Raw genomic sequence first — 16,091 nt, forward strand, 5'->3', positions numbered from 1 at the left:
ACAAGGTCCAGCCCTCCAGGAGCATCCAGAGGGGACCATCATACTTGAGCACACAAACTTCAGCGTAATGACAAGACAAGCCGTCAGGAGCTTGGGGTGTGGGGCAGGGCTGCCCTGTAGTCCATCAGAGGAAGAAGGAGGAGGGCTCTTGGAGGAGGGGGCCGGGGATGGCAGAGAGATGAGAGATGCCATGCACAGCAAAGACAGGGCGTGCCAGTGTGGGCACAGTACGCCCAGAAAAGCACGATGCAGCCAGATCCCAGAGAGCGCCCTGCAGGAGTTAACGCTGATCCTTTTCCTGGGGCCCTGGTAGCCAGAGAAGCGTAAGGAGCAAGGGCTCAGCCGTGCAGGGCCCAGCCTGAGGGTGAGGGTTTGTTTCCCTCCCCTGGGTGCCTTGGGAAAGGAGGGACGAGGCTGGCAGCATGTGAGTGGCGAGGACAAAAGGCAACGAGCCCAAGATGACTCCTGCTCTCCATGGAACCCCACATCCCATCTCCACCACCCACGCCATGGAAGCCCACGGCCCACTTGTCCACCAACAGCTTCTATTCTCTAAGGAGCCTCTGTGGCCCCTGCCTGGCAGGAGAGAAGCCCCAACATAGCCAACAGTCCCCACTGGGCCTCTTCAGATACACACACCCACGCCTAGCTTCCCAGAAAGCTTCCCGCCTCTGCTGGGCCAGCCCCATGCTGCGGGTCGCTGACCCTGCTTGGAAAACACTGGGCTCATATAAAGAACACGGGCCAGCCAGGCCTGGGTGCTCAGCAATGGCATCTGTTTGGTGGCCCTGCCTCGTGTTGGCTTTGTTCTCCAGCTTGGCAGCCTCTGGCTTTCCAAGAAGCCCCCTCCGGCTGCTAGGGGTGAGTCTGCCCCGCTTTGCCATCAGAGCACCATGCTAGGCAAGTCCTGAGTGGGGTGAAGGGGGCGCAGAGGACCAGGCATTGCACTACTGGCCAGTGGGGGACCCTGGGAGAACGAGGCCTACTCGAGCCTGCTGTCTCACCCTGAGACAGGCTCTTAAAACTCCGTGGGCCTCAGTTTCCCACCTGACAAACGGGCAATGCACTATGAACGTCTTGACTCACTGAGGTTATGAATGCTGAAGTCTCCGACAGGTGCAGAGGCCGCTACAAAATTCAGAGCTGAGTCCCACGGGCTGTGGTTGGAGGTGGGGTGTTCTGGGAAGGGGCCTATGGGCCTGGGGCCAGGCAAAGCAGAATGAGGGACCGAATGAGTTGGGGCTTGTGGAGCACGAGGAGAGGTCTGAGCCCAGTTTTCCCTCTCCTGCTCTCCGGGTAACCTGGAGACCTGGCCCTTTCTGGCCTTTCCTAGTGTCCCCACCTGTTCAAGAGTCCTTCCACCCCTGACACGCGGCCTGGGAGGAGCTTGTGTCTGGAGGTCCGTTAAGGTTATGTGCGGGGCACTGCTGCACCTGGCCTCAGCGCAGAACCTGCTCCCAGGCCCTAGTGGCCTTACCCTTGGCCTGACCTCTCTGTTTATCTTTGTTTTGCAGAAACGGAGCCTCCCGGAAGGGGTGAGAAATTCGCTGGGGCGGGATCCAGGTGGGGCTTGGCAGGAGGCAGCTGCTTGCTCAACGACCGGAGGTGTGGGCCATAACGGCAGGTCCCGCACAGCTGGCAAACAGCTGCGGGCTGCTACGCTGCTGGCAACCTCGTGTGACGGAGCAGCCTGGGAAAGAGTACTATGAACCATGGCTCTCTAGCCTCATGGGAGGGGCTCAGCCGGACCCCATCAGTCATCCCTTCCTCCCGCAAACGCTTGCCCATACTTGCTGGCACCTGGCCCTGTGAACGGGGCTGGAAGAAAACGGTGAAGTGGCCTCATGACCCTCACAAAGCAACTTTATATCCCTGTCCAAGCAGAGGCCTCCCTAGAGCCTCTCTCAGTCCAGCACTCTCATCGGAAAGAGGGTGTCTGGGGACTCCCCTTGGGACAGGAAGGAAGTGCCTGTGTGGGAACCGGAACCAGGCAATATCAAAGGACACAGGAGGCAGGCTAGGGTGTACAGGGGGAGACGAGAACGTGCCACGAGAGAGAAGGTGCCAGGAAGAGCTGGGGCGGTCCTCAGGGCACAGTTCAGGATGAGCGCAGGAGTCGGGACTCTCCAGAGAAGTCTGGGGCACAGGGAAGGCCACGGCCTCTGTGACGGTGCAGTGGGGAGTGAGGGGGTGACGGGGAGCTGTGGGAAGCGTCAGACCTGGGTTTGTACGAGCTCTCACGGGCTGTGGCTGCGTGCAAACAGATTTCAGAGGTAAGGAGGCTGAGCAAACCTCAGCACCATGGCGGCCAAGTGACGGTGGAGATGCGCACACTGCCCAGGCTTCCAGCAGGGCGACCAAGGGGCCACTTAGCAGCAAGGAGCCTCAGAGCAAGCAAGGAAGTGCTTGCCGGGGAAACGAGCCGGTTGAACACCTGGTTCCTGGGTGCCACAGTCTGACTGGTGACCACCTGCTGACCTCAGCACACCTCTCCCACAGCTGGTTGATGACATCGAGGTCTACAGTACCAAGATCAACTGCAAAGTGACCTCCCGCTTTGCTCACAATGTCATCACCACGAGGGCTGTCAACCGTGCAGACAAGGCCAAGGAAGTGTTTTTTGATGCGGAGCTGCCCAAGACAGGCTTCATCACCAACTTCACCTTGTGGGTACCACTAAGGCCGCTGGCACTGAGCTCAGGACGGAGGTCTGGGCCAGAGTGACCTCCCTCACATCCTCCTCCTCCAAACTCTATTTCGCGGTAGGACCATCGATGGTGTCACCTACCCTGGCAACATCAAGGAGAAAGAAGTGGCCAAGAAGCAGTATGAAAAGGCTGTGTCCCAGGGCAAGACAGCTGGCCTGGTCAAGTAAGTGAGGCCACGAGGCCTTGGGGAGAACGTCCAGGTGGCCAAGGCCTGCAGAGATGCAAAGAGCAGCCATGCCGTTGCTGTTGCTAAATGTGACCATAACGTCTACATTATCCCATTTAGGTTGAAGCAACAGAGGCTCAGAATGGTCAAGCTGGAACTTGACCCTGGGGCTGAGGCAGCGGGGGCTCATGCAGTCTTTGGGGCAGACAGTCTCTCACACCCCATCTAGGGCCTCTGGGAGGAAGCTGGAGAAATTCACAGTCTCGGTCAACGTGGCTGCGGGCAGTAAGGTCACCTTTGAGCTCACTTACGAGGAGCTGCTGAAGAGGCACAAGGGCAAGTACGAGATGTACCTCAAGGTCCAGCCCAAGCAACTGGTCAAAAACTTTGAGGTAACCAACCACGCCTGCTTCCCTGCCGGGACTCCTTGCCGCTTCGGGGAAAGGCCCACAGACCAGAGCCCAGGGCAGGATCAAAGATGCAGAGGTTCTGGCCCTACACTTGGCTAAGGAGCATAGAGGAATTACAGCGCCTCTGGCCACAGCAACTAGGGACCACAGGAGGAGGAGGCTGAGCTGCACCCAGCACACCCAGGTTTGGGGCAACACCACAAGGTGCCCCTGTGATGCTTATAACTGTGCACGTGGCATTTTACCCACACCAAAGCTGAAAGCTAAAGGAAACACTTTAGAGGTAGGACACATACGGCAGAATAGAGCATACTTAGGGCTGGGGGCACCTTTCACAAGCCCGATGGTCACTTTCTTGGTGGGAGACACCAGCCTTTGTTTTCACCAGTGTTCCAGTGGACCCATTTCATTTCATTTGACCTTGTCCCAGAGCCCATCCTTTGTGCTGTCATTGAGTGACATCACCTTACTTTGTTTCAGATCGAGGTGAACATCTTTGAGCCCCAGGGCATCAGCACACTGGACGCTGAGGCTTCGTTCATCACCAATGACCTCCTGGGCAGTGCCCTCACCAAGTCCTTCTCAGGGAAAAAGGTGCTGCAGGAGTGAGGATGCTGGAGGCAGGGGCTGCTGAGGACATCCGAGAAATGGGGCCTCAACTGTACTGGGGCAATGGGGAGAAGGGAACTGTTTAAATTCCAATCACATTCCACCCGGGAAGGGGACAGGGCAAGCATTACTGTCTGTTTTACAGACAAGGAGACTGAGGCCAGATCTGGTGGCTTCACATTACAGGGTGAAAGATTAAAGGGAATCGCATTGCTGGTGTTGGGTAGTTGGCTCTAGTCCCCAAGGCCCCAGCTGTTCCAGAGAACTTACTGACAGTGGGCAGTGGCTGAGCAAATGTTTCTATAAACAACAAGCGTCAGACCTCCAGGGTGAACTGCAAGGAGCACAGCCAGGGAGCCACTAGCCTCTGCAGGGCAGCGTTCCCGAGGGTGGTGCCAGGGAGGGGGCTCCCTCCTCCCTCCCCCCGCTTTCAGCAACAACTCCAATGTGCAAAGCCACGCAGCGCGAAGTTTCCTTGTACTTGAAGTAGCTTTCTGATGCCGAGCTTCAAGGTAGATTGAGCTGGGGGGCGGGGTGAGGATCCAGGCAAAAGGGAGAGAGGTGCTCAGAAAGACAGAGCATGGGGAGGAGCTGTGCCCGCTGGGACCTGGCATCCGGCAGTCCTCTAGCTCCTGCCAGTCTCTGCCCTTTTAAGGGCTCCTCCCCGTGAAGGCTCCTTGGGCGGTCTGGCAGCGGGCAGAACTGGCCAAGACCCTCCACCTCTGTCCCTCAGGGCCATGTGTCCTTCAAGCCCAGCTTGGATCAACAACGCTCGTGCCCAACCTGTACCGACTCCCTCCTCAACGGAGACTTCACCGTCACTTATGACGTGAACAGAGAATCTCCCGCCAACGTGCAGGTACCTGGCAGGGGCCCCGCTGTGCAGGCCCAGCCCCCGTAATGGTGGAGAGAGGCTGTGCCAGGGGGGCTGCAGCTGCATCTGGTGCCATCCCCTCCGTCTTCAGCCCTAGGTTGAGTCTCCACACGAGCCAGCTGATGGCTCAGAGTCTTTGGACAGTACCTCCTGGAGAGCAAGAGAGGGACATCTTTTGCTAGGCAGAAAATGCCTGACTTCTACCTGCAAGAGGAGCCAATGTGGTGCTCCTAAAGGGACACTGACCTCTGACTCTCTCTCTCTCCCCTTTGCAGATAGTCAATGGCTACTTTGTGCACTTCTTTGCACCTCAAGGCCTTCCGGTGGTGCCAAAGAACGTGGTCTTTGTGATTGATGTCAGTGGCTCCATGTCTGGTCGCAAAATACAGCAGGTTTGATCTCATCTCTCTCAGCACAAGGGACATGGCAAGGTGGTGGTGGGGAGGGAGAAACTTTTTTAAAAAGTGGCAGACGCTGGTGTTTGTGGTGAAAGAGGATGAAAGAGGGCTCAAACCTCCGTGTGCTTTCGTGGGAGCCTCAGGGAAGGCTCACTTGGCAAGGGCAGCACAAGCTCGGCCTGCGGCCTGGGCCAGGCAGTGACCTTGCCTGCTCTGCTTCCACACTCAGCTCCTTGTCCGCTTGCCCCCTCTTCCTCAGACAAGGGACGCACTTCTCAAAATCCTGGAGGACGTGAAGGAGGATGACTACCTGAATTTCATCCTGTTCTCCGGGGGTGTGACCACTTGGAAAGATCAACTAGTTCAAGCTACGCCTGAAAATCTCCAGGAGGCCAAGACGTTCGTGAAGAACATTCGTGACCAAGGACGTAAGAGCGCAGGGGACAGCAAGCAGGCCGCGGGCTCCTCTCTCTTCTCTGAGCAGCCCGCTTCCCTCCTGCCTCGGGGCAGAGGCTCTGCTGGTCTCAGCCCTGCTGATCTTCCCTAGCATAGAGCTGGGCTATGGCGGGTCCCGCACAGCTGGCGAACAGCTGTGGGCTGCTACCCTGACAGGCCCCTTAGGCCTGAAGACAGGATTTGGGGTGTCTTCTTTGTGGCATAGAGAAAGCCATTCTTTCTGTTTCCGACTCATGAGCCCAGCGCCCTGCAAATCCCAGCAAGATAAATCCACGGAGAACTCTTCTTGTTGGCGGGAGATGTCACCGTCTATGGAAAGTCATAAATAATGTCTATGCTGCTTCCTTCTTTCAGATAGAGGGGCCTGGAGTCCACCTGATGTTTTCTGAATTGCCTTTATAATCACCTTGTGATAGCCTTTATAATCACCTTTTGATAGCCTTTTTCTCCCCATCTGAAAGAGTAAATTGTTGATTCATTCAGTCGTTATTCACTGAGCACCAGCACATGAGAGATGGGGCGCTTGGCACACGAGCAGGCTCTACTGTCCTGACCTCCTCCACTCCAGTATCCTTGTAACCTGGCATCCCAAGAACACCCTCCCGGGTGCTATCTGTCTGTGTCGGGGCCGGGGATATAGCTCAGTGGCACAAGTGCCTGCCTGGCAAGCACAAGGTCCTGAGTTCGATTCCCAGTACCTAAAAAAAAAATAATGTCTGTGTCACAGTAACCAACATCAACGACGCACTGCTGAGGGCCATCCATATGCTGAACCAGGCCCAGGAGGAGCACCTGGTCCCCGAGAGGAGCACCTCCATCATCATCATGCTGACAGATGGGGACGCCAATACTGGTGAGGGGAGTGGGTGGTTCTGATACAGCGTGAGTGCCTGACAGTTCCCCTGGCTCTGTAGCAGGCTCACTGCAAGACCTTGGGCAGCTCTTTCCAGGGAAAATTCCCCACTGTATGTGAGCTCCTTAAAGGCTGGGCCCTGCCTCTTCTTGCCAGGGTGGCTATGGCTCTAACAGCTCTGCATGTGTAGGAATCAGGCATTGCCAACAAAGCTGGGGCAGATGGACCCCAGGGCCATGGTTGGAGCATGAACACCCCTTCTGCAGGCGAGAGCAGACCCGACAAGATCCGGGAAAATGTGCGGAACGCCATCGAAGGCAAGTTCCCCCTGTATAACCTGGGCTTTGGCAGGAATCTGGACTACAGTTTCCTGGAGAGTATGGCTCTGGAGAATCATGGACTTGCCCGGCGCATTTATGAAGACTCCGACGCTGACTTGCAGTTACAGGTATGCCTTGTCTTGCACACTTCTAGGAAGGATGGCGCCATTACTGACTCAGGTAGCTTTCCCTCTAGCAATTTCAGGCATTAGAAAGAGCTTCCTTTTGAACTGAAACCTACCATCAACAGCATCTGCCTCCTATCCATCAGTAACGGTTCCTACTTTGTCCTCATGCAACAAAGAACAGAGCTGCCTGCTCTGTGGGACTGCCAGATCAAACACAAGATATTCCGTGAAATACAAACCGCTGATACGTATCAGTTTACTAGGGCTGCCATAACAAAATGTATTACCACAGACTAGATGGCTTCACAACAGAAACCATCTCATGACTCTGGAGGCTGCAAGCCCAGGATCAGGATGCCAACGGTCGGTTCCCTTCGAAAGGTGTTGAGGCAGAGACTGGTTTCAGACCTCTCTCCTTGGCTGGTCAATGGTCATCTTCTACAGTCTTCGCCCCCCTCCCCCCACCTTTGTGGTCCCAGGGACTGATGCCAGGGCCTTTGTACTGAGCTACATCCCCAGCAACCCCCTTTTTATGCTTGAGACAGGGTCTCACTAAGTTGCTAATTTGCCTAGGCTGGGCTTGAATTTGCAAATCTCCTGCCTCAGCCTCCCGAGTGCTGGCATTAGAGGTGCACACCACCACACTTGGATTCAATTTCCCTTTTTTATAAAGACACAAGTCTTACTGGATTAGGGCCCAGTGTAATGACCTCATTGGATGATCTCTGTAAAAACTCTACCTCCAAACAAGGTCACATTCTGAGGAGCTGAGAGTTAGGACAACAGCATACAAGGAATGCAGTGCATAACTCAACGCATAACAAGCACACTTCTACTAAAAAAAAAGGTCCTCCCACAACATTCAAGTTTAGCTGAATGTCCCATCTTTATTTGCTGAATCTGACAACCTGTCCAAGGAGGGGACAGCATCTCTACCTCTGCAGGTGGACCCTCCTGTCTTCCTCTCTGTCTGTCACCTTCTCTAGCTTGGCAGCCTCCCTTCCTTTCCTTTTTCCTTTGCTTTCATTCCAACAAGTATTTCTTGAATATTTCTCTGCATGGGAACTCCGTCCCTTCCTTCTGTTCTCCCTGGTCTTTGCAGGGGCGGGGGCAGGGTGGGCACCTGCAGACGGGAAGGAAGACTCAGGGCCGTGGAGAAGTAAAAATGAGGGCAGACTAGCCCAGCCGTGGGGCTGCCGCCAAGCCGCAGCAGCGTGGGGGCCAGGGCACCCCAGCCTCTCCACACCCGCCCTGGGAGCCTGAGGTGACCGGGCCTTTGCTCTGGACCCCAGGGCTTCTATGAGGAGGTGGCTAACCCACTACTGACCAGCGTGCAGTTGGAGTACCCCGACAACGCCATCCAGGGCCTCACCCAGAGCAGTTACCAGCACTTCTACGACGGCTCTGAGATCGTCGTGGCCGGGCGCCTGGTGGACGAGGACACGAACAGCTTTAAGGCGGATGTGAAGGGCCAAGGGGTGAGTGGGGATCAGGTTCTGGGCATGTGGTGGGGATGAAGGTCAGCACTCTTGGCCTCAGTCTCCTGGCTGATGGTCCAGGAGCAGCTGTCCCTGAACCCAGCTCACCCAACTCCAGGCTCCAGGCTCCAGCCCCGACCCCCTTCCCTTTTTCCCCAGGCCCTCAACGATCTGATCTACACAGAGAACGTGGATGTAAAGGACATGGAGAAGGCCCTGAAGGAACAAGACTATATTTTTGGGAACTACATTGAGCGGCTGTGGGCCTACCTCACCATTGAGCAGCTCCTGGAGAAACGGTGACCCTGTGCCACCCCTCATGCAGCCAGGCCCCAACCTGGGCACCCTGCACGGCCCCTGCACCCACCTCAGCCCACCCCGTGCTGGCTGCACTCCGAGGCCAAGGGAAGAGCACCCTCACACCCACGCCCACTCTTCTGTCCTCTTCTCCGCCCAGCCAGGAACTGCCAGGGAGGCTGAACAGAACTAAGGGCTGGCACTCAGGCCCCAGCACTCAGAAGTCAAAGCTGGGCCCGCCCAGAGGGTGCGGTAGTGTCACTTAGGCTCACCAGGCTGTAAGGCCCCTAGCACAGGAACTGGCTTGTGCTGGGCACTTGGCTCAAAGGCACTATCATAGTCATTGGTAGTGGCCACCTCAAGCCCCTGACATTCCAGGGAGGAAGCAGCTCCAGGGAGCTGGTGAACCAGTCTTTTTTGAGCTCCACTGGGGTCCACCTGGGGGAATCCAGCAATGTGGTGGTGGTGGGTGTCCCCGGTTGCCCCTGGCCATGCTGGTCTGGTACTGTGGCCAATGGACGGGAAGGCAGGCAGGAGCCTGTTCTCAGTGCTGATTCTCCCCACAGCAAGAATGCCCAGGGTGAGGAGAAGGAGAACCTCACAGCCCAGGCCCTGGATCTGTCCCTCAAGTATCACTTTGTGACTCCGCTGACTTCCATGGTGGTAACCAAGCCAGAGGACAGTGAGGACCAGGCGTCTATTGCTGACAAGCCTGGAGAAGGTGGGCACAGAGAGAGAAGGGCAGAACCTGGAGACTCTCTTTAGGACCCTGGGCCCAGGGTACCCAGCACAGGATTTGGCCAGCCTGGGAAGACCAGACCTCCCAAAGAGGGGGAGGTCCGTGGCATCAGAAGGAAAACAGGCCAGGGGACAGGGAAGATGGTGTGGCGGAAGTAGTCACCAGAGACAGCGGGGTGTGGGGCAGATAGGCACCCCTGAGCCTCTCAAGGGGCACACATCTCAAGGAAGGGACTTGGGCTGTAGCACTCAAGGGCTCGGTTAGACAAGAAGCACTTCCAACCCACGAGTTTGGCCCAGGGAGCAGGCTACTAGACATCTGAGGATTGTGAGAAAAAGAGGCCCAAACCTACTCAACCAGACCCCAGACTGTACTCCAGGGCTGGGGGTGGGGGGCCCCAAATGTCCACTGTATCTGGGGGCAGGCTGGAGAGGCCTGGCATTCTGAGGCATAGGAGGCAAATAGTTGGGCCAGGCTAGGCCAGAACTCTAGCTTCCATGAGTGCTGGGTTCCAGGGGACACATGTGACAAAGCTTGCTGTAGGCCAGGCAGCAAGGGACTCGGGACTCTTGGGCCACGACCATCTGTTCAGTGGCTCCGGCTAGTAGTATATGGCCTCTAATGCATTTCTCTCCTCCCTCCTTCTCTGCCTACAGATGCAGAAGGTAAGCTCCAGTCAGCAGGGACACTTCGCCTGAGGTGGGTAGGGTTCTCAGCAACCCTGTGTTCAGGCCCAGCTCTATTCCTGCCACCTCTTGATGGAGAGTCACATTCCGCACATCTCTGAGCCTCAGGGCTCCAATCCATTGACTGCAAGTGGCTTTCCCTGCTGAAGAAGGGGCAGTCAGTATGAGTTTTCTGTAACCTGCAAAACTTAGCAACTTACCATGTCCATCTCTTATACTCCACCCTACAGAAACCCTCCAAAAGATCCTTTATGCCTACTTTATAGTGGGGAAACTGAGGCACAGAGAGACTAGGCCTATTTGCGCAATGACTCAGTAGGTAGCTGATCAGAGACTTAGGACTAGGCAGCCCGGACCCAGGGCTCATAATGGAGATTGCTGGGGATCAGAATACTCTCTACTCTTAACATAAAACTGGACCTTCACCCCATACCAGCCTACCACCGCCAGGTAGGGCCTCCTCAGCACCTGCCAGCCTGCCCCACCTATGTCTAAAATAAGGAGCACATTTGGGCTGGACCATTGGTTTTCTCTCAGAGCTCTGTGTTTTACTACCGAGGAGCAACAGGCAGCTGCGGGTCTCACCCTGACCAAATGTCTGCCACGAGCATTACCCAGAAAGAGACTGGTGACTTGGTTTTTTGCATTTTCGCCACATCAAAATGTCGTATCTCTAGCATTAAAATCATACCATATCACCACCACCCAGTAAAGAGGGTTCCCTGGACAAGCCTCCATCCCTAAAGCCTAAACTCTGGGGTCACATCCTTCCTAACACTGGGTACGGGTAACCCCAAGGCACATGACCGGGGAGAGAGAATGCCCACATCCTGTTCACAAGTGCCTTTGACTTTTTAGCCATATCTGCAGTCCCCTCCACGGCCTACCAAGGTGAGTACCTGTTGCTTGCTGTGGCCAGCCCTGCCCTGCCCTGCCTTATTCCCCTCTGTGGTCTTTCCTCAGTCAGCTCTCTAGGTAGGCAGATGGGCCTGGTGTCTGGAGGAGACTAGGAGTGGTGGAGGCTGGGAAAGAAGGAGAACTTTAGGGAGCAGGGAGCGGGAGGGGGCGTAAGCCAGACTTCAGCAAAGGGTCCTGGCCCTCTCGAAGCTGCCTGCTTAACTCAGCCCGATCCCCCTCTGCTCCACAGTCAGCTACCAGCCTCCTCAAAGCCCCTACTACTACGGTGAGTTCCTTGGTCCCCGAGGCATGGCTGGGGGTTCCTGGGAGTGGAGCTCCTCCCTGCCAGGGGCCAAGCGGCAGGGGAGGCCCTCGGACCGTGAGAGGCGCCAGGAGTCAGCCCCTTCTCTGATGTGCCCTCAGTGGATGGGGACCCCCACTTCATCATCCAAGTCCCAGAAAAAGATGACGCCATCTGCTTCAACATTGATGAGGAGCCAGGCACAGTGCTGCGCCTCGTTCGGGACCCGGTCACAGGTGGGGGCTGCAGGCCTGGGTTCTCCCAGAAGGGGGCCTGGAACCCCTGGGTGGGCGCATGAGCCAGACGCTCCTCACTGTGCCCACTCACACACCCACCTTCATATGCAGGACACTCTGAGGGTGGGAGGGGTGGGGGCACCAGGCTGTCTGTAGTGTGTTTTCTCCCCCATACTGGAGATAAAGCCCAGGGCCGTCACATGGAGCTATAGCCTCAACCCTTTTTATTTATTTACATTTTTGAGACAGGGTCTTGCTAAGTTGCCCAGGCCAGGCTCAAACTTGCGATCCTTCTGCCTCAGCCTTGTGCCAGTGCTCTAGCAAAAGATCTAGAGTTACTGGGTAGCCTGGCCCTGGGGGTAAGACCCAGCTACAGCTGGCAACAGTTTTCTCTGGACTGCACTCTCTGGTCCACACAAGGGGAAGATCCACAATGTCCCTGCACAACTCTGAATGTCAAGGACAGACTGGACTCGGCTCCAATGTCCTAGTCTTTCCGTGGGGACCCTGTACTGCTACCCCTCAACAGGTCTGGTTGAATGGGAAGGCACATCCCTAAACGCCAGCCTGTATTCAGAGGGTCTCTGGTGCTCTTCCTGATGCTCCCTCCGGCAGGTCTCACTGTGAATGGGCAGATCATTGGCGACAAGAGAGACAGCCCTGACTCCAATACTAGAAAGACTTACTTTGGGAAACTGGGCATTGCCAGTGCTCAGAGGGATTTCCGCGTTGAGGTGACAACAGAGAAGATCACCCTGTGGAGTGGGGCTGCGTCGACTACTTTGAGCTGGCTGGACACAGTCACGGTCACGCAGGATGAGTAAGGTCCTCCACGTGTGTCTCCAAGGGATACAAAGCGTGAGGCTCTCGAGGGACCTGAACCAATCCCAGAACAGATATCCACAGGGGATCACAAGTGAGACTGGTGGACTCAGAGTTCAGTCTCCAGGTTGGATGACCACAGGGTCCCCAGCTAACTCCTGGGCTCCCCATTAGCGCCAGAATTGGTAGCTGGAGAATTCACAGGACTGACTTTGAGGGACACCTTGGATGAGAGCATTAGGTAAAGCTGGGCAGAGTGGCATGCACCTGTAAGTCCCAGAGGGTAAGCAGGCTGTGGTGGGAGGACTGCTTAAGCCTAGGTGTTCAAGGTCAGTCTGGAATAACATAGTGAGACCCTACCTCAAAATAAAATGAAAAGGAAGAAAGGGAAAAAGAAAAAGAAAAGAAAGCTCCAGGTTCCTATTTAATTTTCTCTGGCTGAAGCTGTAAGCTCCCAAACTCCTGAGCCTGTGTTGTGTCTTCAGACCCTCCAGAGCCTGGTGGACAGGGCAGGAGTGATATTCCCACTGAGGCTCAGAGAGGGGGCACGACCTGCCCAAGTTCACACAGGAAGTCAGTGGGTGGGCCGGGGCCTGGACTCCCAGGATGGCCCTCTCCTGCTTACAAGAGATCCACTTACTGCAGGGCACGGATGCCATGCACAAGGCGTAGTCTTTCCTACCCTCCTCCCGTAGCTCCTTGGGTCTGTGTGCTCTCAGGTGCCATGTACTCAAAGAAGCCTCACCGAGATGCCCTTATACAGATGGTCACAAAGCCACCTCCTCTTTTCTCCTAGGCTGTCTGTGACAATCAATAGGAAGAAGAACGTGATGATCTCCTTTGGACATGGAGTTACCTTTGTGGTTGTCCTGCACCACCTGTGGAAGAAGCATCCAGTTTACCCAGATTTTCTAGGTTTCTATGTGACAGACAGCCACCGGCTGTCAGCACAGACACATGGGCTGCTGGGTAAGAAATGTTCCGACAGCAGGCTACTCAGGACACACAGAAGCATGGGAAAAGCCATCCTTGTCACCCTGTACCCAGTGTGCAACACCCCGTTCAGTTTTGTGTCAACCCTGAAAGGCCAGAAGTCACATTACCTAGGGCAATGGCCATTGGCTCAGAGCATGAATGTTTTTGTTTCCAGGTCAGTTCTTCCACCCCTTTGACTTCGAAGTGTCCGACATCCACCCAGGCGCTGACCCGACAAAGCCAGATGCCACAATGGTGGTGAAGAACCATCAACTGACAGTCACAAGGTGAGGGGACACCTCCGATGCCTAGCTCACCCTGCCCAGCGATAAGACAGGAGAAAGGCACCCTCTCTGTAGTGGCACATTTGCCTGGGCTCTGGTTTCTGTACTGTTGTTTCTCTTTGAAGTCTTGACCCTCTCTAGGCACCTCTTAATCAAGGAGAACCCCGAAGTTGGGACCTTGGAAAGAGTAATCATGCGACCTCCTTCTTCACCAAGGACTTCTAGATTCTTAGAATTTCCAACCCCACATTTCTTTTCCACCTTAAGCCCATGACACCCACCACCAAATCCCCCAGCTCTGTGCATTATAGCAGCTCTCTTTTACCCCAGGGGCTCCCAGAAAAACTATGGAAAGGACACCAGGGCAGGCGTGAAGGTCAACTGTTGGTTTGTCCACAACAATGGAGAGGGGCTGATTGACGGCGTCCACACCGACTATATAGTCTCCAGCCTGTTCTGAGAGAACATGCCAGCTTCTGTTGAGACAGAGGGCCCAGCGTATCTGGAACACGAGCACAGAGCAAGGCCTCTGGGAGGAATGGGGACAATAAAGCCTGATGTGGAAGCAGACAGCTCCAAGCCTCCGCATGAGTTCATGGGCCCCTGCTCCAAGAAACACACAGCTGAACCAAGCAGCTCAAGGAAGGCATGGCTGGTGGAAGCAGCATCTTAGGGCTCTCTGTGACACAGCTAAGAGACAGAGTTGGTTGGGCTGGTCCTACTAGGAGACAGGAATCAAAAGGATGACAAGAGGAGGAAAAATCAAGAATGGGCTCTGGAGCAAGTGGGCTCCGAGAAGTCAGGATTGAGCATATTTCAGGGCCCAGGAATGTCATAGGAAACGTCCGTGGTCGTGGCTCAGGAGCTCCTATTAGGACCTTCAGAAGTAGGAAGTGCTCCAGGGTAGACATAGTCCACAGCTAAGTGGAGATGTCATCCACCCCCATTCTGTCTACCTGCGTTAGTCAGCCTCTGTCACCGTGCAAGATACCTGAGATATCGACTTAAAGAGGGAGACTTATTTGGCTCAAAGTTTCAGAGGTTTCGGTCCGTGGTGCTTAGCTCCATCACTTTGGGCTTGTGAGGTACAAATTCATCATGGTAGGAGTATGTGGTAGAGGTCTATCCACTTTACAGTGCTCTAGAAAGCAGAAGTGCCTGCAAGGGGTCAAGATCCCAACAACCTCCTCAACAGTATGCCACCCAGTGACCTAACTTCCTTCCACTGGGCTCTCCTTTCTAAAGGTCCCGTAGCCTCCCAGTAGCACCACAGGCTAGCAACCAAGACTTTAACACATGGACCTTTGGGGGACATCCCAGACCCAAACTAAAGCACTACCCATCTACCCACCATCCATCCATGTATTCACTCACTCAGTCATTCTACTAGTTATCCCTCCCTACCACTCACCACCCCATCAATCCTACCATCTATCCGTCCTTCCTACCACGTGTCCATCGGTCCACCCACAATCCATCCACTGATTCAGCAGATGAACACAGTACCTGGGTCAGGACATAGCGGCACACAATTTAGTAATCCAGTTTCTGTCTCATGGTTGCTCAAGTTTACCCTCAGCTGGGCCTGGCCTCTCCGCAATCCTCCAGTCACCTCATGGTAATCACTTGATTTCCTCCCAGTGAGTGCTGGGTGGGGTAGCAGGGGGCAGAGAGAGTTCCTGGAGAAGGGCTCTAAGAAACCTCCAGCCTGGACAACCCTCTCTCCCTTGGCCAACAGCGACTGTCCTTCCTGAGTCTCTGTGCCTCTCCCTGGCCTCCCAAAGAACTTTTCACAGAGCAGAACAGATCACCACTCCCTGTCCGACTCCCTGCAGATGGCATCACCCATCCGTTCCTCTTGAGGCCAAGCCAAAAGTCCTTCCCATGGCGGCTCCAGCTTCCCCTCACTTTCTGAGTTCCAGACTCACAGGCTGCTTCTGGCTGTGCAAACAATCCAGCCTGCCCTGGAGCCTTTGCCTCTGAAGCTCTCTCTGCTTGAGGGCCTAAGGGTGTGCTAGGCAGACCGGACTCTGGTTAGAAGCAGTGGGTGAATTGCTAAATGGCAGAGCAGGGGGCACAATAAGGCTAGAGGAGCAGGGAATCAAACTGGGGAAAATCTGAACGTCAGTGTGTGGTGCCGTGGGTAAGGGGCAGAGTTGTGCCATCTCCCATTCCACACCCCACAGCCGGAGCCAGAACTAGCACTTTCCAAGGCCCATGCTGGCCTACGGGTCTAGGAGGGGACTGGAGGAAAGGGAGGGTGACCCTTCAGGTAGATGTGGGACACTGCCGGAGTCTGGTGGCAGTTACTGTTCTAGGACCTGGGGGTGAGTGTGACAGAGGTCTGGGTTGGGTTGGCTAGAAGGGCCTCGGCCCGTGAAAGGATCCTGCAGCAGCCTGACCCTGCTGTCCCATTCAGTCCTGGAGGGCTGTGGAGCCACGTGCTGGAAGCCA

At 55.4% G+C, this 16,091-nt stretch overlaps 1 protein-coding gene across 1 annotated transcript; it reads left to right on the forward strand.

The window, feature by feature from the left end:
• The first annotated feature begins 746 nt into the window (after window positions 1-746).
• On the forward strand, window positions 747-14,209 carry Itih3 (inter-alpha-trypsin inhibitor heavy chain 3). The gene is made up of 22 exons (XM_005387352.1): window positions 747-861; window positions 1,515-1,535; window positions 2,500-2,666; window positions 2,767-2,871; window positions 3,104-3,266; window positions 3,765-3,878; window positions 4,627-4,752; window positions 5,043-5,159; window positions 5,425-5,593; window positions 6,349-6,474; window positions 6,741-6,922; window positions 8,215-8,400; window positions 8,560-8,699; window positions 9,264-9,418; window positions 10,093-10,101; window positions 10,981-11,013; window positions 11,270-11,305; window positions 11,443-11,556; window positions 12,172-12,376; window positions 13,175-13,347; window positions 13,529-13,640; window positions 13,968-14,209. Exons 1-22 carry the CDS (start codon window positions 769-771, stop codon window positions 14,095-14,097), a joined length of 2,676 nt encoding a protein of 891 aa, XP_005387409.1. The 5' UTR covers window positions 747-768; the 3' UTR covers window positions 14,098-14,209.
• Window positions 14,210-16,091: the final 1,882 nt, after the last annotated feature.

The sequence above is a fragment of the Chinchilla lanigera genome, unplaced genomic scaffold (genome assembly GCF_000276665.1).
Source record: "Chinchilla lanigera isolate Chin_1 unplaced genomic scaffold, ChiLan1.0 scaffold00029, whole genome shotgun sequence".
Taxonomy (NCBI): domain Eukaryota; kingdom Metazoa; phylum Chordata; class Mammalia; order Rodentia; family Chinchillidae; genus Chinchilla; species Chinchilla lanigera.

Excerpts from the sequence above, each read along its gene's own strand:
- Itih3 (XM_005387352.1), top strand. The coding sequence starts at position 769 with ATGGCATCTGTTTGGTGGCCCTGCCTCGTGTTGGCTTTGTTCTCCAGC. Across the intron at positions 2,667-2,766 it reads TTCATCACCAACTTCACCTT|GACCATCGATGGTGTCACCT; the intron begins GTGGGTACCACT and ends ATTTCGCGGTAG. Across the intron at positions 11,306-11,442 it reads TCAAAGCCCCTACTACTACG|TGGATGGGGACCCCCACTTC; the intron begins GTGAGTTCCTTG and ends ATGTGCCCTCAG.